Here is a 25799-nt window from a genome sequence, read left to right as displayed (position 1 = left end):
ACGGCGTGCATCCCGGAACAACTCACTGTTGATTTCTGGATCACTCTCTCTTGTCTCCTCCCCACTGATCCAGGCGCCACCTGGTGGCCAACCAATCTCTCTGCGCCCTGCTCGGAGTTGGAACACTCTCCACGGTCCTCCACATCCTCCAGGGCCGACTCATAGGGCCACTCGCTGTTGGAGTCTGGTGACAGCTCCAACGGCTCCTGCCGGGCCACAACACAAAATTATGTTTCAAAAATTAAAATAAAATAGATCTTTGTCTTGACCAGAAAGACATAATGAACTTGACCTCTGCTTAATTAACCTTCTGCTAACAGCTTTGCTATGCCATTATTTTTAGAGCTGTACAAATTCTTATGAATATAAAACCTAATGCAAGAGAACTGGCTTTGATCAGAGGTCATAATAATAGTAGGATGCTTGCTGAAATCTTAATGGAATCTTACCAAGACACTTGTTCTATTGCAACAAATCCACAATCCTTATCATATCCAGGTTGTTGCAGACAAATAGCTATAGGGTTCTGTCAAAATGCCTTATCAATATGAAGATAAATTTATTACCTTGGTAGGAAAGATAAACATATGACACCAGTTTTTCATTTGGCATGTTGCAATAAATGTAACAGAGCTGACATTCTGGATTCTTACAAAAGTTAAAACCATTCTGAGAGTCGTCGCTGGACAAGATGGGCAGCTCATAAGTTAAATAAATAAAGGCATAAAACAGGTGAGAAAGAGAATAAAGACTGAATGTTTCCCTATTTTAGGAGTAAAACACCTAAAGCATTCAGCAGATGGTCACTATTATTCATTTAATGAGATTTGCTTTACTTGGAGGAAATGTAGACATAAACATACAAAGATTACTGTGTTGTTGTACTTGGTCCATAGTGCATATTGAAAACTCAGATTCCTGTATTCCTTAAACATTACCACCAAAGCATTGTAAGAATAATAGTACTATAGTATACTACAAAACTGAACCATGAAAACAATATGTTTTGAGGAAAATGTACATATGATAGAAAACTTGAAAAAATTCCCAGATGTCTGTTATCAGTCAATGAAAAAGAGCATTCTTCTTATACCTGAAGATTTGTTGCAGATTCCATTTATTGTAAGATTGAAGGCAGCTACTTTCATTAAATAGGCTTTCAAGACAATCTTCTTTTTTGGAGCATTGTACCTTTTTATAAACTGAAGATCACACCCTTTGACTGGGAGGCACTGGGGCCAGGGGGTGCAAGGTTCCAAAAAGAAAGTAGGCATCACCACAACAAATATAAATATATTTGATTTAACTTTTTAATTAACTTGGAAGGAAGCCTGTCCTCTGTATCTACTAAAGATTGAATATTGATTACCGTAGTGTTTTCCACTTACCATTACTCAATTGATTGATAATGAGAATTTGCAACTTTTTGTATACCGTATTTTTCAGAGTAAAAGACATATCTTTTTCCCTCAAAAAAGAGGGTGAAAATCTGGATATGTCTTATACACTGAATACAGTATTTTTTGCCTAATGAAACCCCATCCCCTTTGCAAAAATGGGCGTGCAGAAGGTTTGGGAGGCTTGCAAAATGCTCCTGAGGGCTGGGGAGGGCAAAAACGAGCAAAAATGGACTGTTTTTGCTTGTTTTTGCCCCTCCCAGCCCCCAGGAGCACTCTAGAAGCCTCCCAAAGCCTCTGCATGCCCCTTTTTTTGCAACCTCATTTCTGCGAAAAACTGGCCATTTTTTGTTCATTCCCCCCCAGCCCCCAGGAGCACTCTTAAGAATCTCCCAAGGGTCTGCATGCCCTCCCCCTTTTTTTGCAAAAAACGAGGTGTGCAGAGGGAGGCCTGCTTAGTGTAAAAACTTTTTTTTTAATTTACCTCTTCAAAATCATGGTGCATATTATAATCCGAAAAATATGGTTAATCAATTTCCTAAGGAAAAGGTGGTCTATAGTTGGTGCTCAATGGAAAGATAAATGAAATGAACAGCTAGTAATAATAAATGGATATTTTACTTCTTGTCTTCCATGTTTGGTTAGAGCATTAATATTAGTGATAAGAACAGGCTTTGTACTGACAGTAATTGAAGTAAGTGGAATTAGTGTGGTGGGGAGATAAATTATATAAATCAGCCTGCAGTGACCACACTCTGATTTCAAGAGAATGTTATTGGTTTAAGCTGCCCAAGAAAGTTAATTCCCTATAAAATGTATTTATCTCTAAATGGTAAGGCTTCTTAAGAGCTTCATCTTAATGTGTGAGTAAATGAGTAGTTGCAGATTGCAGGTAGCTCTTGACTTACAAAAGTTCATTTAGTGACCATTCAAAGTTACAATGGCACTGAAAAATGTGCCTTATGACTGTTTTTCACAGTTACGATCTTTGCAGAATCCCCATGGTCATGTGATCAAAATTCATATACTTGGCAAGTGGTTCATATTTATAACCATTGCTGTGTCCCAAGGTCATGTGATCATCTTTTGCGACTTTCTCATAAGCAAAGCCAGATTTGTTTAACAACCTGGTTACTAATGTATTAACTGCAGTGATAGATGTAACAACTGTGGCAAGAAAAATTGTAAAATGGGGCAATACCAATAAAATTTTTGAGTTCAATTGTGGTCACAAGTTGAGGTCTACCTGTATTAGGTCGTTTTTCTGATACATGCCTTCACCATCTATACCCCCTTGTCATTTTTGTGCAGAGGGGAGCTGTGTTATTGCTCTGCCAGCCTCTGTTCAATGACCATTTGTTTAGAAGTTTATTGCTTTATGCTCTTTACTTAAACAGATCCAGTGCCCAACCTGCCAATTTGTGTGGTGTTTTAAGTGCCACTCTCCTTGGCACGAAGGTGTCAACTGCAAAGAGTTCAAAAAGGGAGACAAACTGCTACGTCACTGGGCCAGTGAAATTGAACATGGGCAAAGAAATGCTCAAAAATGTCCTAAATGCAAGGTAAGAAGACAGTGCATGTTCTTGCAATACTCTTTGAGGTGCCTGGGCAGAGTCAATTAGTAGAACTAACACCCACTGAGAAACAAACCGAGAAAACCAATCCCTTTTATCTGTTGACATTACAGTTCTTATCACCCTCTTTATTGAACCAATGACTTTTAGAACTGTGAACATTCTGTTTCTCAGGAAAAGAAAAGAAGCCAAATAACTTTTCCTTCCCTCATCCCCCCCCCCCCACACACCCTAAGATGTATTTAAATGGTAAGTTCTAAGGATACACTATTTGGGATAATGATATTTGATCATGTATTTCTCTGTTTCAAGACATTATGGATTAGAAGTTGGGGAAAGAAATTTCAACTGGACTTTTTTGATGGAATCTACATTTAGCAATATTGAAAAGCACTGCACTTAAAAAAAATATTAATGTTGGTTATTGATGAAAGGTGAACTGAATTGCCATGGTTGGTCCCATATTTCTTAATGAAAGACCATGGCAATGCAGTTTTATGTGAAAACGTTTTCTTTTTTAAAATTAAAACTATTTAACTCTTTTGTGTAAACATTTTTTTAAAATTATGACAATGTTCATTTTTTTAAAAAAAAAAGTTTGCTTTTTACAGCTGAATTCCAGTGTCGCTGTTTCCGTACTGTACATTAAGTGTCAATGATATTTTCAGGAATGAGGATCATCCCATGATTTTACATATTGGGAGCTTCCTTCTCAACATCTTGAAAAAAACAACCAAATCTTGCAAAAATTTAATCCCCAAATATTTTGAGATCACTGATTGTTGGATGCTTCATTCCCCATGGGCAGTATTTCTCTGATCTATGCTTTTACACAAATAAAAGATGGAACGTGCAAATTTATTTTGTAGGAGCTGTCCAAAACCTATTGAAACAGTGAGGCTGTTGCATTTAAGTAAAATTAAAGCAAAATGTTTGCAACAAAGTACGTAAATAACATTCAGGCAGTAAATAGAAAAATAATGTCATCAAATGCTAGTCTGAAAATAGAAAAAGATTTTCCCACATTCTGATGATGCAGCCTATTTGTTAACAGTATTGTTTCATTCATTAACGAATATAGAACTCAAAATCTGACTGCAGGAATAAAATGTGTTTCAAGTTTCTTCATTTGACAACTTTGTCAAGTGAAAATGAACTTTCTACACACAACAAGTATTTTTATTGAGCAAACTTGTGCTCTATGTTCTAAGGGTGATAATATGCTACATGTTTCCACCAACTGGTTCTGCTTGTTTTACAAACTGCATATCCATTATATAAAACCAAAGTGGACTACATTTTTGGAACATTTTGTCCTGGTTTGAAAATAACATTTCAGATTTTCAGCATTGTTTTCGTAGTGTTTATTATAAATAAATTGATCTATTGAGTTACAGCAAAAGAGGCTATAAATTATACCAAATGATTTCTTCTTTTGGTTAGTTAGCAATTTGTATCTAGTCTGCAATACTTATTTTTTAATGTCAAGGCAATGTTACTGTTTTAAAATTGTAAGCTTTGAAATTGAGTACTGTACAGAATTCAAGTAAAGGGTTATTCAAGACTTTGCTACAATTTCTCAAAGTTTTAAATACTGCTACATATAAAGGAAGTACCTTAGCTTTTCAGTGATTTGCTATAGTAATATGTAGCTAACAAAAGATATTGAATTTATTTGTTATTTTTGGAATCTGGAAAGGAAAATTCACAATATAGAACTAGAATTAATTGCCACATCTTATTTATCAAATTTCTTCAAAAGCTTTTGATCAAAATGAATAAACAGTTTATCAGCTATTATTTGTATCAATTTGATTATAACTTTCAAGAGCAATTGAAAAATACTTTGAAGATACTACAATTTTAAGAAAATAGATTTTAACAGTTGAATTATTTTTATAATCAATTCCTGGTTAGGTTATACAACTGAAAAGTCATGTGTTTTAGTAGTTTAAATTTTAAATACATTGTTCAAAAATATTGATTTACTAACTTTCAGCATAATCTGAAACATTTTTGCTGTACTAATAAGTAATATCTTTCATAAATAAATAAATAAAATACCTACCTAGAATCTTGATTTGCTTCTAAAAAGTAGAAATAATATTGGCACTTTACAGGATTCTTCATGACTTTTTGTATAAACTCTGTAATTATGCTTTGTTGATTTAAAATGATTAAAATAATTATGAAATTATTACTTTAATTTTGAATTTAATTAGCTCCTTTGTTTTCTATTTTATTATTGTGAGCCACTCAATGTTTCCAGTTTGGACAACAGACACGTGATATTAAATAGATAAACAGCTGAATGGATTTTCTTAATAACCAAACATTAATAAACTAGAAATACAATCAATTACTATATTTTTCGGAGTATAAGATGCACCCTTTTCCTTCAAAAAAGAGGCTCATGCTCTTTTTTTTGGAAAAAAACCCGTGAAAAATGGGCCGTTTTGGGGAGGTTTGCAGAGTGCAAAAAAATTTTATTGCTAAATTGCCTCTTCAAAACCTTGGTGCGTCTTATATTCCGGTGTGTCTTATACTCCAAAAAAAATACGGTAAGAAAAAAATATCAAAGAACCAACTTTTCATAGAATATATTTAATACACATATATGTTGATGTTTATGTACTGTATATCTGAACATAGACTCATACTGTTAATTACCTTCCAAAACATACCAATAGCACCGTATAATCTTAACCTATGCTTCTATCCAAAGACTTAGGGAGAAACTTTCTCTAGCAACTGTTTGGTGATGGTCTAATAACTTTTTTTCCTTGACTGGGAATGAGACTTGGAATGCTAGTTTGGGAAATCTAAATTGCTGAAATATCTTGTCAATTTTCTTGAATGCCTTAACTTTGCAGCACTTTAATCACTTTTTCTTAGATTTGACTTAAAGTTGTGTCATTGTTATAGAGCAAATAACACTTAAGTTTATGAATTTTTGTGGCTTTAAGCAGTATTTTAAAAACCTTAATTGCAGCAGCCTTTTAGCTTCTATAACTCTCTATTATACAATATAGCTTTCTTCAGAATTTTTGGGATGATTTGTCATAAAACAATTGAGGTAGTTAATGTTGGTGGAATCTTTCTTTCTTTAAAACAATTATTTTTATCCCTCTCTCCCAACTGTTTTACTTTTAAAGATTCATATTCAGAGAACAGAAGGCTGTGATCATATGACTTGCTCACAATGCAACACTAACTTCTGTTACCGCTGTGGGGAGAGATATCGCCAGCTTCGTTTCTTTGGAGATCACACATCAAACCTCAGTGTTTTTGGATGCAAATACCGCTACCTCCCTGAAAGTCCACATTTAAGGAGATTAGTGAGAGGCTCTGTCTGTGGTAAGTGGGTAATAAAGCCTTTTGGGAAATTGCATCATCTATGAAGTAATTGCCATTGATAGGAACACTGATGCTTATACCTCATAGAATAATAAACATTTCTCCTCCAACTATAAATTTTTGTTCTGAACAAAAGATTCATTACCATGGGAATCTCTTCTTAAAGTATGTTTGTCAGGTTTCCTAATTCTGTGCATCTTGAGGTTGCATGAAGAATTGCTCAAATGTGATTTGAACTTAACAGATATATAATTAGATGCCAGTTATATATTCTGATAATCTAACAATCAAGAGCAGGTGCGTCCAACCTTAGCAACTTTAAGGCTTGTGGACTTCAACTCCCAGAATTACCCAACCTCCACCATAGAATGAAGAAATTAGAACTTTGGTTTCACAATCAGATCTGTTAACATAATATAATGATGGATTTATCCTAATATTTTCTATACATTTCAGACTTAATCTGTTTTAAAAAAAATGCAAATCATGTTAGATTTAAAGAAAATAATAAACAACTAGGCTTACACGTTTTCCATTTTTCTGAAGCCATTTTTACCTCCATCCATCTTAGTCCCTTGTCTCTGTCTCTATATGGGGGATGCTCCCATACAGCCCCTTTGACTTTCAGAAGAACTAGTAATAAATTGAATAATTAATTAATCTTGAGGGGTCTAATAGCTGCCAAATGTTACGTTGCTATTACAAAGAATGAGTTTCAAGGTACCGGGGTTTTGCCAAATCATGATGCAATCTTATTAAAAAATAGAAAGGTTATATGATATATAGATTTTTTGTGCTTTAATGGAACTCACATAATACATATCAGAATTAGGGATAAAGGGGAGCATAGCAGAATAGTTCTGTTAGAACTTTTTATTTCTTTCATCCTTTTACAAAATCATGATGGAACAGCAAACATAGCAAAATAGCAGCAGAGTTTAAAATAAATAAAATACACTGGATGTTTTAAAAACACTTGTCTAAACTGAAATGATGATTGCTTATGATTCAGAATTATTTTAAAAAAATTAAGGGGAATTTCTTGACAATTATACTGGATTGCTAGAAGGACCTTGCTTTTTGTGTATTGATTTTATAGAGCTGCTAATAAGTACTAAACATTGAGAAATGGGTAGAAAAGAAAATGTGTTAAGGAGACACATTAATAACAATACTAGTAGCTGGAAGAGTAGTACAGTTGCTCTTGCCAATGTAATTCAATAAAATATGAAATAAATGTACTGACCATTCCATTAAGCAATTACTGCAATGGTAACTGTATTATCAGTAGAAGCTATTGTTCTTAGGCATGATGTAGGTTGCCTTATAAATTGTAGGGGAGGTAGGGGGAGTTTATTGACAAGCTACCCAAAGAATATATTTCTACATAATATATTTCTATTATGCATTCCCTTTTCTGTATCTTCATCTGCTAAACTGTAGTGTGGGGAACCTCAAGAAAAAACATGCTTTTAAAAACTATTTGGCAAAGAGCAAGGCAAAATGTTAAGTAATTTATTTTTGCCCAGCTGCTTTGAAACTCAAGATGCTTTTCCAGAGTTGCTGATGTTTTGGCCAAGATTGCATATCTCAGTGATGATTTGGAAATTAGTAAAATGCAGTGCTTTCAAATGTATTAAGATATTAAAGCACTGCAGAATCTGAATCCAATTAAGTGAATTAAATAATAGATCAGATGATGCATTACTGCTTATGTATTGTACTCAGAGGTAAAACAAACCACATAATTCATTTCTTTAAAGTGGGAGAGGGAGCTGCTTGGCATGCAACAGATTTCAATTGATTTAACTTCAGAGGAAATAGAAAGATGTACAGATTACTAAATGATCATGAGTCCCTGTCCATGCATAATCCTCTCTGTAATCAGTAGGAAATATGTACTCTTAAATAAGTCCAGGACTAAATTTAATTTCTCTACTTAACAAAAAAATGCATACAACTGTCTAGGCAGAGCTAGGACAACTAACAAATTAAACATTCTGAGAGCAACATTTCCAATGCTTATTGAAGTATCGTGTGTATGTGTGTGTGTGTTTATAAATGATGCATTGTTTGGAATTTTGATCTGTAATTACATTTGTTACACTGGATTTGATAAAGGAGGGTTGTAAGAAATACTTCATAAGATTGCTTTAAAAACCTACTACACTTGCATCACATTCGTGTTGGAAGCATTGAGGCACTTGTGGGTTGAAAGTATTAGCTGGTAACATCACAGTTGCCTGGGGATGCCTAGTTGGGGACTCCTTTCATATCCCTGTTAATGTGTTTATCTACTTGCACTTGCAGGCTTTAAACTGCTATTTGGGCAGGTGGACGTACTACACTGTGACATGCAATGTGAGGCAAGATTTTTATATCTTGCTTTTTTCCCTCATCTTCTCCCACGTTGTTTCACCACTGTGTGCATTTCATGCTTGTGAGCTGCTCATAGTGAGTTTCCTCACTGCACAACAGTCTGCTTTTGACAAAGAAAAGCATTAGAGGCATTGCATAATTTGCCTGTTACTGCTATTGTAAATTTCTGGCCCAGTGAAGAATCCCCATTTGACCATGTTGATTCTAGGCCAAGTTCTTTTGTTCATTAAATATTATTTATAAACCAGATAAGTCAACTGACTCTTAAATTCAGAAAAGTCAGTTTAAAGGTGACAATAGATTAATCATTTGCAAACTGAGAATAGACTTGCTGCTGCAGTTGTATTGTTGATTTTGACATTGCATAGATAGTCTTCGGCTTAGGAATATCATTTAATGACCAAAGTTAACCATGACCTAAGAAAGATGTTTTTCTTGTCATAAACCACAGTCATTGCAAAACATCTCACTTTACCCTCCCTCCACAGTCAAATCACCATATTTTGGAAACTTGACAACTGGCTTGTATTTATGACTGGCTGTCAAGCATCGTACAGTCATGCAATTGCCATTTGTAGTCTTCTCTGCCAGCTTCTGAAGAAGCCAGTTGGGAAGCTCAAGACAAAGGTTGCAAGTAGAGGCGATGGAGAAGAGAGGAAAATACTTGTGGGGCTGCAGGAATAGAGCTGAAACATTTGAGTTTGAAAGGGCTTCCTGCCAGGAGGATTTCGGCTCCACACAGAACTGAAACCCTCTGGTAATCAGCACTTTCACTCTTAAGAAACTGCCTGCCAGGAGGATTTCAGTTCTGCGTGGAGCTGAAATCCTCTATCAGGCAGCTCTTTTGCTCCAGCCACTTAATGACCAGGAGATTGCTTAATTACTGCAACTGGAAGTGCCAAGATTGCAGTTATTGAGCAAAGCAGTCACATAGTGTCTAATTTAAGTACCACTGCACTCAACAACTTCCCTTCCCAAATACCAGCCCCCCCCCCTTTTCAATGGCAGGCAAGAGCAAATAGCGAAACAGAGGCAATGGGGACTTTCAAAGTTCTCAGTTTCAAGGCCAGTTTTTCCACCACTTCCAGGCTAACGATGCAACGTGTGCATCCCGAATCTAAAAGGGCCAGCATTTTTACTTGGGCTCCAGTAGAGGGGCACTTTAAGTTCTACTGGGATGATCATGGGGCCCGATCGGGAACTTATCAGATGGTCATCATCAGATTCGGTTTCACTTTCCCCCGATGAGGAGGATGGTTTTCTTCTATTGGAGTGGGAGGGAATTGCGCAGCAGGTTCCACCCCTTTCATGGCGGTGTCCCTTCTCTTCCCAGGTTGTTTGTCTGGTTTCCTCCCCCGGCAGGGGGCTTTGGACCAATCTTGGAGCGGCAATTTGCTGCCCGGTGCCTCTCCTTTCTGCAACGGAAGCAGGTGATAGATCGGGGCTTGCTTGTAGACCAACTTTTCCCTCCTTTTGGAGCTCCTTGGGGGTGGGGTGGGGGGAAGCTTTCTCTTTCTCACTGTCTTCATGGGTTCCACCACAAATCCACGAAGCCCTTATCCGCGGAGACATAAGCGCGAAGACTAATTCGCGCCATTCAAAGTGCTAAGGAAAAACTCGACCCTACCGCGATGACATAATCGTGGAGGGCAAATCCGCGCATTCCCAAGCACTCAGTACCCTAAACCTAACCCTAAACCTAACCCTAAAACAAACCCTAAAACAAACCCCTAAACCTAATCCTAACCCTTACCTTAATTGAAATCGGCTTTCTGCCGCGGCGCCGTTTTAAAGCGCCCTTCTGTTGCCGTGCTGTTTTCGCAGCGGTGATGACGTCGTGGCTTTAGCACAGTGATTTTATCACCGCGATTTTGACGAGCGCGGTTTTGTCGTGCCACGGTCTTCATGGTACTTGTCTCTGGCTAGATCGATTTCCACGTCCGCTGCCAATTCATACCAGCGTTGCAAGTTACCGGGGGAGGGGGGTGTTTACACAATTCTGGTATATATCTTTGTTTAAGCCATCCATAAAACTGTCCATTAAATCCTCTTCCGATCAACCCTGCATATAAACGGACAATTCACAAAACTCTTGTATATAATCAGCCACTGGGTTCTTCCCCTGGGTAAGGGTTTTCATTCTGGTTCTGGCCTTCCGCTCCGTGAGCAGATCATCAAAGCGTTTCCTCAGGGCAGCCATAAATTTATTATAGTCTCTCAGTAGCGGGGAGTCATTGTTATGCAGGGCAACTGTCCTGCCTTGTTCTCCAGCACCATGGTAACAACTCTTACCTTGGTTTCTTCTGTGGGGAGATCGTGTTCGAACTGTTGCATGAAATTCCAGACTTGGAGCAGGAAAAATCCTAGGTCCTTTGAGTCTCCACCAAATTTCATACCAAGCGGAGGAACTTTTGCCATCCGGCATCTGCGGTGGGGCCCTCCCCCTCTTGGAAGGGCTCTCATGGCTGCTGCAGCCAGGGCTTCTCCATCATGATGAGCTCCACTGTCTGCTCCCAGGGACCCCTTGGGCAGAACACGGCTTCTGCAGTTCTCTCCTGTGTGAAGTTTCCAGAGGCTGTGTTGATTTGGGGAGCCATATCATCTGCTGGTGTTGGTCCATTGTGCTTCATTAAGTCCAGGGTCAACGCAACCGTCTACCAGGAGACTTTGGAGCACTTCATGCCTCCTGCTGCAGATGAACTTTATGGGGATGCTGACTTCATTTTCCAGCAGGATGTGGCACCTGCCCACACTACCAAAAGCACTAAAACCTCGTTCAATGACCGTGGAATTACTGTGCTTGATTGGCCAGCAAACTCATCTGACATGAACCCCATAGAGAATCTATGGGGCATTGCCAAGAGAAAGATGAGAGACATGAGACCGAACAATGAAGAAGAGCTGAAGGCCGCTATTGAAGCATCCTGGTCTTCCATAACACCTCAGTAGTGTCATAGGCTGATAGCTTACATGCCATGCCGCACTGAGGCAGTAATTGCTGCAAAAGGGCCCCAAACCAAGTACTGAGTACATATGCATGCTTATACTTTTCAGAGGTCTGATATTGTTCTATGTACAATCCTTGTTTTATTGATTGCATGTAATATTCCAACTTTCTGAGATGGTGGATTTGGGGTTTTCATGAGATGTAAGCAATAATCATTACAATTAGGACAAATCACGGCTTGAACTATCTTGCTTTGCATGCAATGAGTCTATCTCATGTATTAGTTTCACCTTTTAAGTTGCATTACTGAAATAAATGATCTTTTGCACCATATTCTAATTTTTTTGAGTTTCACCTGTATGTAATAGTCTTGCATATTTGTCTCAAGGTCATCTCTCTTATTAATTGCAGAGATGAATTCAACCTTGATGTGTCAAATGCACATTTCTCTGATTTTACACATAGATGGTGCTGTCATAAGCATTGAAGACAATTTTCATGTGACTGCAATGAGTAGTTATGCTCCCCATGTCTTCAGGCATTTATTTCTAAATTGAGTTTAATTAATTTTACCTAGATTAAAACACATAGCAAAAGTCAATTCTTAAAAGCCACAGTTAGAGCCTAGGGGAAAGCTTGAGTAGGGGTATATATACTTGCATATTGGTTTAATATCGTAATAAACTAAGTAACAGATTCAGAAAAAAAATTCATCACAAGAATTAATTTTGATGCAGTTAGATGAAATGGAAAACATTTCATCAGTAGCTTTAACCAATAACACACAAACTTTGTGTACCTCATGGGAGTTGGGATACCAAGAATCCAAAATTGTATTTCAGTGCATTGTTTTTGAGCTAAGATAGTAATGCAAACTGATTAATGCCAGCCCATATGACTTCAATTTGACTTCAATTTCAAACATGACTTCAATTTCTGAGGATGCATTAATTTTAGGACATTGTAAAACCATATTGTGCAGATCATTTGGAATCCAGTCTATGCAGATACAAATGGACCTAATTATCCAGTTCCAGACTGCTCTCAAAGATACATTTTGGTACCCCTCTCCCTCTTCATTTTTTTGTGAGGGATGTGATGTTTACCAAATCTGAGTAGAAATTGTAAAGTCTGAGTTAGTGGCATAATTACTTCCTCTGAACAGGTGAATAAAGTTATAGCTCTGTTAACTTCCTTTGAGCCAGAGGTGGTCAAATTGTAGTTCATAAAATATACCCAGAATGGGCAGAGTGAGCTCTGCTAATATGTTTTGTTTTAATAAACTGGGAATGTTTACTTTTAAATCATCTATTTATTTCCTGTAAATTTTTAATCTGTCTCATGTTTTCTCTTAACCCCTTTCTCCCTTTCTGCTTATAACTCATTATACCTACCTTTATATATTGATGGTCTTTTAAAATAAAATAATATTTATCTGATTCACAGGTATTTACACCCAGTATTTGTGTTAAGGATTGTCAGATGTCCATCCATTCCATCAATGTCCATAGTTCATCCTCTCACATCGTTAATTATTTTGCATTAATTAGCTGGTTCAGTGATTCAAGTGTTTTAGTCTTTCTGATCCTACCTTTAGGGATAGAATTTAAGATATTGATGATAGTTTAAAGATCAATCACTAAACACAGGATGTTTGGTCTTTTTTCTTTTTGCCAGCTTATCCATTTTTTATCTTTACCAAGTTTGAATTGGAGAGGGGATTTGAGAGGAATGAGGGCAAGGATGAAATAATTTGTGCGCATAATTTTTGTTCACAGTCAACCCCTTCCAATTCTACTTGAAGAACCAAATTATTATGGAAAATTTATTCCTTTATCAAAAATTCTGTAAAAAAAGGATTGTATTGCATCTTCTTTAACAACAATCGATGCATCTGTCTCACATAATCAGATGACAATGATTCAGAAAATAGTGTATTTTATTGTCTATTTACATATATACAATACAAACTGACTTGCACTACTTACCAATTGGATAATATGTTATAATATGTTATAAGACCTGGGCATTTATGTTACAATAGATGGAATGCAGTCTCTGAATAGCCATTGGGGGAAGTTTATCTCTTAACAGCTTTGTTCTTTGTTGCCTACTGTACTTTTGTCTATAGTCTGTGCTGTCTGCTGGCTTGTTTGCTTAACAAGAGTGGCGCTGTCTGCTTTTTCTACAACACAGTGTCTGCCCTACAGGATCCCAGGAAAGAAAAGATAATAACTTTTTACATAAAACAATTGAAATGAAATGGAATGCAGTCAATTATAGGACAGCATGTAGCAGAACATCAGTGAATATTTAAAATAGCAATGAGCATTTAAGATAAATGTTGGGAGACATGTCAGCATGCTAAATGTCATCAAACTTTTTGCCATGTAAGCTTAAGCTTTTTTTAAAAAAAAATACAAAGCTGTCATTATCAATAGAAATGGAGTAAACCTCTTATCCAAAATTAAGCATTGCAAAAGGTAGAAGGGGTGATATTTTGCTTCCACACCTCATATGGACATATTTTAAAATTCTATTTACATCTTATATATAAAAGGAGAAAGAAAAAGAAAAGATTGATCTATATTATATAAAGAATTAGTTTACATTTCACCAACTGTGATTCTTTCCTCTTTCAAAATAACTCACTATGGCTGTACTATGTTCTATGTTCCTCTTTTATCTGTACTATGTTCCTCTTTTATCTGGCTAATTTATATTCTGTGTCTCATCAATAGATTTAAACAATAAACTTGTACTTGTACATATTTTCATATAAAACTCGGTGTTTTTTTATTTTTTAAGAATATTTCTGTGATCTATGCAGAGCCAATAGCCTGCATTTCTGCCTGAAGCTGGTACTTTTGTAATAATATGCCAACTTTCCACCAATTATTATTTTTCAATTAAATGGATGTAAAATAAATTAGTAAATCAAGTGAAACTTGGCTATCACCAAGAGAGGCACCATGATAGAATTGTGGATGTGATGTTGGAAATTTAGGCCATAGCTAGCAATTGGAGTAGATGTTTATAGATGTTTAAAATTTCTGTTCTAATTTATAAACTTTTACCTCTATACTTAGAGTCATTTGAACATGCAAAAACTGCCCTCTTATTTTTTTAACTCATACACCTTCAGACAGTTCCATTGTAAGTTTATAATTTTAACATTGAGAAGTACAATATTGTACTTGAGAATATTCATTAAAATCAGATAATTAAAACACTAGCGTGTTCATTTATTGCACAAACTCTTGTGGTCAAGCTCTGACTGATGTCCCATAATAGAAAAGTAAAATTGAAGAATTAAGAGGGGGAAACAAAATAAAGACTGCCGGACCCTAGTAGCAGTTAATTTGCTAGTCCAGATCTGTTCTTTTTACAACCCATGGGCCACATCCAGCCCACAAATGGTCACAGATTGACCATCTGAGTAGGGCAAGGCGCTGGCAGCCCCAGTTTCTCATGTGGACCAATGGGAAAAGTAATTACTCACCTCTGTTCTAGCCATTGAGGAAGAGTCCTACAGCAGCAATTGCCTACTGCAAGGGCAGGGTCCATATCATCAATCTCCCAAAACTTTCTAGAACAGCCAATTCTTGGTTGAATGCCAAGATGTGGGCTGACCTTACTTTGTACAAGGATAAATGTGTCACCGTGAAAAATGTTGCAAGGCTTCCGTTTGCAGTAAAAGACTAATAGAGGTGGGGCTATTTTTAACAGTAATATTACAATAGTGGATTCCAGAGAGATCATACAACCACGAACCCATATGATTATGTATGAAAGCTGTGAGGGGAGTGGGGAGGGAGAGAGAGAGAGATGGAATCCATTAATAAATTTGTAGAACTTTAATATGGTAGCTAAATTTACTTTGTAACTGCATTAAAGATACTAGTAATACATGAAGTTATGTTTGCAATTTCATTGGAATTATTTAGAATTAAGGGCATACACTTGTATTGTAAAAACAATAATAAACGGTGGAAGAGAAACACCACATTTTTAAAATATGAGTTAATATACTAAAATTCAGTTAGAATGCTGAAATTTATGACCATGTGTTAATAAAAAAAACTAATAACAGCTGCCAGTGACTTGCTCAATTATTTGAATGTGGTTCCTTGAAATCAGTGTTTAATTTTTGACTCATACCTGGAATAAATATGCGCAGGTCATATTTGACAGGCAATAGATTTGTTCTGCAAAGTGCAAATATCTTGGGTGTACAGTACTGCGCAACAGTGTTAGACAGTTGTGCAAAAATCCTATAAATTAACAATGCTTTCTGAAACAGAAGTGTTAATAGTTTATTTTTATTGATTAACAAAATGGAAGGTAAATGAATCAATATTTGGTGTGACCACCCTTTGCCTTTAAAATAGCATCAATTCTTACACTTGCACAAAGTCAAGGATTTTGTAGGGCTGGAGTCAGGCATATGATTAACCAATTATAACAAACAGGTGCTAATGATCATCTATTTCATACATACTGTGTTTCTAAACTACCATATTTTTCGGAGTAAAAGACGCACCCCTCCCCCCGCCAAAAAGCATGGAAATGTTGGTGCATCTTTACACCAAATGGGGCCTCCTGAAGCCCCATTCCTGCATCCCATTTTTTGCGAAAAACTGAGGCTTTTTTGCCTTGCCCCAGTCCTGCTGAAACCTGCAGATTGCTGCTGGGGGCTAAGGGAAGGAAAAAACTTTTTTTTTATTACTTACCTCTTTGAAATCTTGGTGTACTTTATACACCATCTTATAGTCTAAAAAATACGGTACTCTTTAGAAAAAATGAAGTCGATTCTGATTGGCACTTTTACCCTCTTAGCCTCTTTTCTTCAGAGAGAAAAGAAACCATGTTGAATTAATAGTGTGGTTTTTGATGTTATGAGTAATTATGAAATTTAATCCTAGAAAAAGGGTAGTTTCCATTGAGAAGATAAGGGATGTTCAATTTTATCCCCATAATCTAGTTATTCACTTACTTGTGTGCAACTGCAGTTAGATTTATGAAGCAGCGATTGCCAGCCTTTGGAGTTGGATGGCCCATAAATTGCATAAATTTTTTTCACTAAGGGGTATATACTATAATTGCTTTCACAAAAGGGAAAACAATTTAGCATTTTCTCATGTAAGTGAATGGTATGCATATTCCTTAAATTTTTAATGTTTGTTCATTTATTTTTATTAATTTATTCCCAGCAGAAATTAAAATAGCATGGTTTGAAATATCTCACAATCTGTAAAAAAATTATATTTTTCAGGTGGGAAGTTACTTATTGCACCAGCAATACTGGTTTTGGGACTGGTAGTAGGAGCTGTAGTTGTTCTAATAGGTAAGAGAAAAAGGTATGTTTTGAATTACATAATTTTCAAACTCTGGAACATATCAAATTCAAAGAAATTATAAATGGGGGAAAACGAAAGATTTCAGAGATATCTGACATTGAGATCTGGAAACTCAATTAAAAGCACAATTAACACACTTTCTATCCCCTGAAATTCAACCGTATCTATTTATAGATAAATAACCTATAAATAACATCCTACAATTCAGTAACTGCACATTTGGAAGACAGGTATTGATTATATTTAATATTTGCAAGTAACAGTTCACATAATTCCATTTTAACACTGATTGTATTCATCTAGATTACATTAGGTTTTCATGAATTCTGGTCCAGTGTAACATTTCAGTGGTATAGGTAGATAATGACTGTTTTTCTGATTCTTCTTCCTCTTGCAACGTACCTTTACTCCGTTTCCCAATAGATTTAGTTGAAACTGCTATCTTCTTCCTATCATTATATGAAAGTACCGTAAATTTTAGAAAAGTCACAAGTTAGAATAAATAAATTCAGCAGGAATCATTGAAAACACTAGCGAACAGCACATTGTAAAATTCTCTTCTGAATATCAGAAGCTAAGTCACAGTGAGTAGATATGTTTGGAATTATGAGAACCTGTTATGGATGTTGTATGTTAGAGTCACACTGTCTTGAGTTGGGCAGCCTTATAAATCTTGAAATGAAATGGTGGCTTTGTCCACCCACAGTGGTTACCACGCATGCTATTACCCCATTTCAGAATCTACCTATCATGCCAATAAAGCCTATTGCTCTGATTTGTATTCATTTTCTGAGTAGATGGGCATACTTCCAGAGAAAGTACTTTCCCTAATCATTTTTACTTTCTTGGAAATAAAGATGATGCTGGAAGATGGCACTTCACTTTGAAGCACAACAGTTTTGTTCTCTCTATAGATTGTTTTTATTTTAAGATAAAACTGAGGGAATGGTAGGTGTTAATGGTAATCTGTGGATAAATTTCACCTCCAGATGCCATGTCAGAGATCCCAGATAAAGTAAAATCTGATTGTTACACTGTTTTAAAAAAGCCTTGCACTTCATGTATTTAAAAAGGATATTGCTAGATTTCCCAAGACAAAACTTTAAAAAAGATATCTTCAGTAATGGGGGCGAAGTTGAGTGATTTTTTTGGTACATTCTGTAAATTTATCTAAGTTTAGGTATATAGGCAATACCTTGCTTATTAACTGCCTTCAAATGCCTTCATTTGCATAATTTCCACAGTGGCATTCAGTTAATTACTAGTACAGTTGCAAATGCCACTCCAAGAGTAAAATTTCTGAAATGTTTACAAATTGTTTGCAAATATCAATATTATTCATTTCTAACTATCTTTGTTAACAAATACTATTCTTAGACAGATTAAAGGTATTAGTTGTCTATATCTGTGATGATGAACCTATGGCACACGTGTTGGAAGTGGCACACAGCTATCTCTCTGGGTAAATGACCTATCACCCATTGCTACTCCGGGTTCCGGAGCGCCAGCCAGTTCGTGTTCACGTGCACAGGAGCACCAGAAATTGGAAAAGCAGCCTCCTGATGCGCATGTGCACACTGGGAAGATGATCTTCCAATTTCTAGCATGCATGCATGTGTGAAAAAAAGCTGCTGTTCCAGTTTCAGGCGTGGGCATACACACCAGGCAGCTGCTCTTCCGGTTTCCAGCACTGCACACACTCATGCTCCTGTTTTGGCACTCAGTGCTGAAAAGGTTCGCCAACACACAACATACATTGCAAAAATCCAGAAATTTCATTTTATTTTTTCAGCTCTTTAAATTTAAATATGCTGAAGTTGAAAAAAGATGTCCTAATCTTGAATTAGGTCTATGACAAAGACTTGAAAAATGGTTTCATTTTCCAACTTTTTATTTTTATAATGTTATAATATTTATATTTTATAATGTAATTACTTTTAGTATTGCATTTTTGTTGCTATTTTGGAATTATCATTTTTATTCATGCTTTCACAAATCTATGTTCCCTTCAGCCATGTATATACCCACTGGATGATTTTAGGCTGTCCAGTTTAAGTCACTTGTGGTTTTGGGAAGACTTTGCAGGAAAATGTGCTGTATAATGACCGTGAGCTCTTGAAAGAAGAGTGATAGAAATCTGAATAAAGAACGTTGCTCTAAAATTCAGTACTCTGAAGCAAGCATTTTCTTATTTTGTGGCATCAATCATGGTTCCTAGCCGATCACTTTGATAGATTTTCTCAATGATGATCTATCCATAACTTGTTTTTTCAAGTCTCCCAATGGTGTACTCATTGCCCCTATAATTGAGTCCATTCACCCTGCCATGCCACCTTGTCATCATCTTCTCCTTCCTTTTACTTTTCCCATCATCAGAGCCTTTTCCAGAGAGCTGTGTATTCACATAATATGTCCAGATAATTTGAGTCTAGTCATATGAGTCATATGAAAATACTGGAGAATAACAAGTTATATGCACTGCTATTGAATTTTGCTTGACTTTACCATAAAACGTTTATTCCAGTTCATAATTTTCTGTACAGTGATACTGTGGGCATATGTTTAAAATGCAATGATTCCTCTTGTTTTTAATAGGTTTATTTGTATTCCCCATCTATTGCCTTTGTAAAAAGAAGAAGAAAAGACCACAAACTGAAATGCCCTGGTACGAGTGAGGAGTTGTGAATCTGAATGGAGCTGATTCTGCAAGGCTTATGCAAAATAACAGCAACACAGCAATAGTGTGTTGGTTAACTATCTTGATATCACAGCTCTGGCAGAGATTAGGGGCCATCTGCCATATTCCTATTGCACTGTACACTACTAAAGACAAGCCAGAATTCTGCTCAGACCTGGGGCCTCAGAAGTTGTTTTTTTTTTAACTCCCAACCCAACTGCCTAAGATTTTGTTCAGCTCTTCTTTCTTGAACACTTATATCTGCACTGTAAATGCCTATCTACTGATGAGCTCATGAAAGGAGTATATAATTCAGCAACATTTTCCCTAGTTATTGACAATAATTCTGGAACTTTTGCAGAAACAATTTGAGTGAAGGTGACTTCAGAGTTTGGTTTCATGCTGGCAGTTGATTAAAAGTGTTACTTTAAATGATTACTGTGGTCATCAACAGTATGATGATTGGATCCATTTGGTGCTGAATGCAATAATTGTCTTAGATGTGATTTTTTTTACCTAATAATGAACCATATTATTAGCTGTTGACAGATATGCAGAATAGAAATAAGAAATGATTAGACCAGCATCAATATCTCATACTTTACTACTGTTTAAAAAGTTGGAAAAATTAGCTTGGATGTTTGGGAGATAATGTCATCCATTTATAGTGTTTTGAATTGTATAAGCAATTCACTGTGTCTGACTTAGAGAAAGACAAAAACCTGCTCTTTATGATTGTTCTGTAGTGTCTGATGCAATGCAAGCGTTGCCATACATATCCACACCACAAGACAGTAGCATGATCATAACCTAGTATGCCACAGAAATAAAAATGTTTTGAAGAGCTAGGAAATGAAATAATCTTCCTTCAGATAGTTCTTCAGTGTTCTTCAGTCCATTATAGTAATACTTTGCTCTGAAGAAATCAACATATATTACATTTCCACCAAACTGTATCAGTTTGTCTAAAACTATGTTTCCAGTTCTTCCCTAGGAACATCTAGGAATGTCTATAGTTCCAGAAAAAGGTTCTTAATATAAGGCCAATTAAAACTCAGTGCCAGTTGGTCTGGTTCTTCATAATGGTGAAGAGAAAATGTGGACCTTATTGATTAGTCTGCCATATCATGATTCATCCCTAAAAGTTGGGAAGGATCATGACTACCAGGTGAAATCTCTGTTTTTGTATGGACTCAGCATGCTAATGCTTCTCTACAGTTCTCTGGTGTTCACCAAGTGTCATAAAGTAGGTTATTATATAACTAAATTGACCCATATACACATACCAAATATAAGAGATTAAATTGATTCCCAGTAAAATTCTAAGTTTCTTAAAAGCTGTTACAGTAAAATCGAATTGTACATTTGTTTGACTTCAAGAGTAGTTAGCCAAATAACCTTTTGTTTTTCTTGTTGGTTTGCTTTTAAAATAATAACCATTGATTGGATTTAAAATTTAAAAATGATAATAGGCTAACAGGTTTAGGAATTAAAATCAAGGATATTTTTTAAAAGTTTTTGTTTTGTTTTGTCCAGGGTAATATAGAAGAGAATGTTGGGGAAAAGGGGAACATGGTATGCAGTTAGTCCTTAGGAACTGAATTTTAAAAGTGTCCTTTAAGTCACTGAAGTAGTTCTACAGTGAGAGGAAGTATCTTTCACTCATTGAAGATCTGCAGCTCAAGTGCAATCTCCCTCCCTCCCTCTTTCTTTCTCTCTCTCTCTGTCCCCCCCCCTCTCTGTGTCTGTTTGGCTTGGGTGAGAGAGGCCAAATCACCTTTTCCATTTCTATGAGTCAGTGTTGAGACTTCCATTTGCATTCTACAGACAGGATGATTCAGTCTGAGGTGTTAATGCTTCTTTCACTATTGGAGATCCTTAAAAAAGTAAGACAGTATTATTGAAAATGGCTATTTTGCAAATTGTTTGTTCTTGAATTCAGGTTATACTAATGCTAATAGGCTCCATGCATTGTACAGGAAGGGAACATGTCACATTTTAGCAAAACTTCTTAAGTAGAGCAGTTTGTTGATTGATATAAAATCAACTGTAATATATAATCTATATTCATTGTTGAAGTAAACTAATGACTCTAATTTGTTAAATATTTTCACTTTAAATTATGTTTTGCATCAGTCATTTTCTATTAATTCCAAATAATACCCAAATTTACTGCTGCCTTTTCATCCATTAAAATTAAACTGATTTTGGGAGACATTGCATTTTAACATAATTTTTATTTATTAAAAAATAAGATTAGATCTGTTGAAATTAACGGCCTTTAAATTAGTTAGAACTACTTTAGATAATTTGATTTCAATGGGTCCGCTGTTAACACAAATCTGCATTCAACTATATATCATTAATGTTTTTAGCTTAATATGTTTTTCTTTTATTGTGTTTCTCAAAGTTGAATGTTGCCTTAAGAAACTTTTTTTTAAAAGATTGTATACTTAATCCCAAATAATTGTTTTCTCAGGCCAAACGTATCTATTGTCTTTGATTTACTCAGGGATTTTAGTCCTTCCTTATAATATCAGATGCTTTTTTGAAAACATTTTTGTATTACTAACATTCAGACATCCACGTTATGATTGGATTTGATGTTTATAGTGCGGAATACATTAAAGGAATGCTGAGGCTTCCATTTGATTTAAGAATTATCTTTTCCTGCAATGCTTCCATATTTTCCCCCTTCTTTTATCCTTGTGAAACATACTATTTATATAGTAATCCTTGGATTTTGTCTAGAAAGCTTCATATTTAAGAGAAAATTATGTGCAAAAATAAATGCTTATCAGCTAACCCATTTGGCTAGAATACCATCAGGTCTTGATAGAGATAACAATCAGTGATTTTGCGTACAAATTCTGCATTTGAACAATCAGAGTGGACCCTTATGAACTGCTGCAGTCTTTTTCATTCATGTTGCACATTTGGGACCATATAAGATAATCTCATTTATGGAAGCCGAACGTTGAATCCAAAAGTGGATTAATTTTGCTGGATAATATGCATGTCTGTTTTCCTTTTTTTTAAAAATGGCATCTTGGATATAAATTGGATAGTATTGAAAAAGTTGATATATTAAAATAAACAAAAGACACAAATATGTATGCTACTTATGCCTGTAAGAAATTTAAAATTGAAGCTTTATTCCCATTTTAATTCTTAACTTTTAACACTAAACATACTGCTTGAAGAAATATTTCAGTCAAATCCTTTAGTAAATTCACCCCAAAATGAATTTATACTATCCCATTTAAAAAACATGCATTAGCTGCTTTCTATAAAGTGTTTATTAAAGATTAATCTTTGCAAATTGTACTTTAGTTAGCCTTAACTACGTATCTGTGAACATGTTCAGTTTAATAATCATTGAATAATTATGGATTGCTTCTGGGAGAAAATTGTATTTTTCTGAAATGTTTTTTGACTATTATAAATATTGTGTTTCTCTTTCACAATTTCTGGCTTGTTCTTTGGTGCTTTTCTGAGAAAAGTTACTCCAGTTTAAATTACTTTTGTTCCCAATGTCTCCAGTCTTTCCTTATTTATAGTAAGGAAGTCATCTTTAATATTTTTATTTATATAATGTGACTTTATCAAATCAAAAGACTTGAAATATTTAAATTATTTAAAAGTTTCCTTTTTAGGATATAATTCTTTTTTAGTTTGACAGTGAAAAATAGAAAAGCTTGAATGATATTGTGCCACTCAAGTATTTATTCTAAGGTCCTGATTGCTGTATAACTAAATATGTCAACCCCAGGAAATTAGATTATCCAGTGCTTTTTAATATATATATTTGCCAAATAGAATTGTATTTGCATTTAAAATAAAATACTAAATTGCATGTGGATTTCATCTTAATGGAGAAATCACTAATATTCTGGCTCCTTTTGATATTTGCCTTGTGTTTGGTTTCAGCAAATAGGCTTTCTCTGATTATACAAACTATTGTGGTATGTTTGGACATTTTCAGTAAACGAAGTTACCTTATAAAAATCATAATCATAATACAGTGCTGTTCTTGGCTACATATTGGCTACAGTTCTATATTTCTAAAGCACTTTCTTTAGAATTATTCATTTAATGTGTTGTCTATATCAAAGTAATGAATAGATTAAAAAAAATAAGATGTAGTCATGTAACACTACTGCCTTTCTGGTACAGCTTTCAGCAAATTATAAGAAATATGATTTTGCTTTAGGTGGCGTGATGATTGATAATCTATATTGATGCTTGCCTGTTTTTTTTTCTAAAGATGATGGCATTCAAAGTTTTTGTTAAAAATAGAGAAAGCTGCACTACAATTTGATGGATCTGACATATTGAAAAAAGCAGATGAATTATTGAACACATTTTGTTTTGCTGACGTTAATCTATGACAATACATCATCCATTTATACTTCCCTCCAGCAGTGCTGATTTATGCCTTTAAAGGGCTTCTATAATTGTGTTGTCTTTCTGAATGTGTCTTAGTATTAGCAAATATGCTAGAGAAGGAAACTCTCCATGACACGCATAATAATTCTGTGGCATCAGATCTGATAGTACTGATCAACTCTATCTCATGGGAGGAGATCACTTCATTTCCCATCAAGAGATGTCAACTGTGTAAGTTGTTGCTTTACCCATTTGCTTCTCTGAGATGTATTTTGTATGGCAATAGGATCTGAATACAGAATTTTGAAAACTGTAGAGTACTAATTATTACTGAGTACACAGAACATTAATTTACACTTGCAGTCATATACAGAAGTTTCAAGGACAAAAGAGTAAATATGTCTTTTTTCCCGTGTGGCATCCACAATCTTTTTAATGCATTGCCAATGTTATGTGCTAACTTCATAGCTTCTCTGTTTGTATAACATTTCCAAATAAGTTGCATATGAAATCCTGACTATGTGAGAAGGCAAGGTGGTTTGTTTGTTTTGATTTATTTAAACAACCTAGTATGTGTTAACATTACATTTGGACCTATATGTACTTTTGTGCTGTAATAGACTTTATTTGATTATAAAAATCATAAAGATTATTTATGAAAGGAAGTGGTGGACTAATTGACACACAGTAAATCTGAAACAGTACCCTTCCTATGGTAAAAATAAAATAAAAAACCTGTGTTCTCCTCTGGTTTCAGAATCAATGTCTCTATTTTTCTTTTTCTGTAATCATCTATAAAAGTTTGTTAAAGACTTTAATTTAGTTGCAGTTAATCTTTCCTGCCCATTCTGTAGCTCCCAATAACTGGAAGGATCTCTCATGTCAGGATCAGTTTTCAGGAATACGATACAATTTTTACTGAAAGAGGGAGGAAAGCTGGATACATCTGCAATTTTTAACCTCTAACCCAGTGTTTTTCAACCACTGTGCCGCGGCACACTAGTGTGCCGTGACATAGTGTAAGGTGTGCCGTGGGAAAAAATTATTATATATAGTCAATATAGGCACAGAGTTAAATTTTTTTAACATTTTCTAATGGTGGTGTGCCTCGTGATTTTTTTCATGAAAAAAGTGTGCCTTTGCACAAAAAAGGTTGAAAAACACTGCTCTAACCCATGTTTTCTGTATGAAGTGGATGTGAAGAACATTTTTAATAATACTGGGGATTATTAGAGACATTCAGGAGTTCCATTAAAGTGATTTAAACCATGGAGAATGAATATTAAGCAGAGATTTTGCAACCCTGAGTGAGATTTCTTGACCTTTAATGCAATTTGAGGTAAAATAAAGGTGACATTTATTCAGTAAAACCCATTAGGATAAGAACATATCACCTCAGAACACACACACATAAACCTTTTTTCCTGTTATGTGTGTGTGAGAGAGAAATAGGTGACCAAGGTACTGAGATTTAAAACACACTATTTTTCCACAGAGCCAAGATGTTGGGGTCTCAAGTATAAAATCTGCTACGTTGCCTGGAAATTTTAAAGGCCCCTATTCATAAGTTGTTCTTTCCTAAAAGAACAACTTATGATAAAAAATATGAATAGAAGGTAATATAATAATAATTAAACAAGTGTTTTTCCAATGGATGAGCCCTCTTTGTATGAGTGTCTCTGTTTGGTAGGGAGATAATAGAGATGATAGATAGATAGA

The 25799-nt window shown here is 35.3% G+C and overlaps 1 protein-coding gene across 2 annotated transcripts in view; it reads left to right on the top strand.

Annotated features, from left to right (window-relative positions):
* Window positions 1-24839, top strand: part of RNF217 (ring finger protein 217) — a 48279-nt gene extending 23440 nt beyond the window's left edge. The window contains exons 3-6 of one of the 2 annotated variants that reach the window (XM_014065339.2): window positions 2795-2959; window positions 6127-6328; window positions 16930-17001; window positions 19610-24839. In XM_014065339.2, the coding sequence (XP_013920814.2) occupies window positions 2795-2959; window positions 6127-6328; window positions 16930-17001; window positions 19610-19689 (519 nt within the window). In that variant the 3' untranslated portion in view covers window positions 19690-24839. Of the gene's footprint in view, window positions 1-2794; window positions 2960-6126; window positions 6329-16929; window positions 17015-19609 lie in introns of both variants that reach the window. The other variant, XM_014065340.2, reaches the window with a different exon arrangement.
* The last annotated feature ends 960 nt before the right edge of the window (window positions 24840-25799 follow it).

Source organism: Thamnophis sirtalis, unplaced genomic scaffold (assembly GCF_051295495.1).
Source record: "Thamnophis sirtalis isolate CommonGarterSnake01/CBP01778 unplaced genomic scaffold, rThaSir2_p1.2 scaffold_6, whole genome shotgun sequence".
NCBI lineage: Eukaryota > Metazoa > Chordata > Lepidosauria > Squamata > Natricidae > Thamnophis > Thamnophis sirtalis.
The sequence above is the reverse complement of the archived record's forward strand: the minus strand, read 5'-3'. Positions and strand labels throughout refer to the sequence as shown.